This window comes from Morus notabilis, unplaced genomic scaffold (assembly GCF_000414095.1).
Source record: "Morus notabilis unplaced genomic scaffold, ASM41409v2 Scaffold1404, whole genome shotgun sequence".
Classification (NCBI taxonomy): domain Eukaryota; kingdom Viridiplantae; phylum Streptophyta; class Magnoliopsida; order Rosales; family Moraceae; genus Morus; species Morus notabilis.
Genome location: NW_010361280.1, coordinates 167,597 through 168,576, shown reverse-complemented (window position 1 = coordinate 168,576; position 980 = coordinate 167,597). Strand labels below are relative to the sequence as shown.

The following is a 980-nucleotide window of genomic DNA, read 5'->3' as shown; positions in this document are numbered from 1 at the left end:
AACTGGGTCATAGATTCTGGAGCAACTAATCATGTGTGTGTTTCTCTGCAGGGGTTCAAGCAAACGAGAAGTCTTCTAAATGAAAGCTTCACGTTGAGGATGGGCGTTGGAACACTAGTGTTGGCTGAAGCAGTGGGAGACGTCCATCTTTATTTTGATAGTTATAGGAGTTTATTTTTGCGAGACTGTTTTTATGTTCCTCAATTTAAGAGGAATCTTATTTCTGTTGCTTGTTTATTTAAGGATTCTTATTCAGTTTCTTTTAATAATAAAGTTGTGATTCGTAAAAACAAGTCTTTTATCTGTGATGGATGGATGCAAAATAATCTATATTTTATCAAACCTAAGATGGACTCACTGCTAAACACTGAAGTTGTTAATAACTCTAAAAGGCTTAAAACTTCTCACTCTAATGAGACATATCTTTGGCATTTGCGACTTGGTCATATTAGCTTTAACAGGATACAGAGGTTGGTAAAGGATGGACCTTTAAGTTCTTTAAAGGTTGAGTCCTTACCCCAATGGTGAATCTTGTTTGGAGGGAAAATGACCAAAAGACCATTTGGGTCTAAAGGCAATAGGGCTGAAAATGTTCTTGAACTTGTGCACAGTGATGTTTGTGGTCCCATGAACATCAAGGTAAGAGGAGGGTATGAGTATTACGTGACTTTTATCGATGATTACTCAAGATATGGTTATGTGTACATATTGCGCCACAAAAATGAAACTTTTGATAAATTCAAGGAGTTTTGGGCTGAGGTGGAAAAGTAACTGGGTAAACCCATAAAGGCACTTTGATCCGATCGAGGTGGAGAATACCTCTCTGATGAGTTCCCCGGATACTTATTAGAGAATGGGATTCTATCCCATTTAACTGCACCTGGCACTCCACAGCAGAATGGTGTAGCTGAGAGAAGAAATAGGACCTTGTTGGACATGGTACAGTCCATGATGAGTTATTCGACATTACCTATATCTTT

The 980-nt window shown here is 38.3% G+C and overlaps 1 protein-coding gene across 1 annotated transcript in view; it reads right to left on the bottom strand.

Moving 5' to 3' along the window:
• The window catches only part of LOC21392965 (putative disease resistance protein RGA4), a 7,523-nt gene extending 6,556 nt beyond the window's left edge, over positions 1–967 (bottom strand). The window contains exon 1 of the mRNA XM_024166250.1: positions 820–967. Within this exon, the coding sequence (XP_024022018.1) occupies positions 820–967 (148 nt within the window). The remainder of the gene's footprint in view (positions 1–819) is intronic.
• Between the last annotated feature and the right edge of the window lie 13 nt (positions 968–980).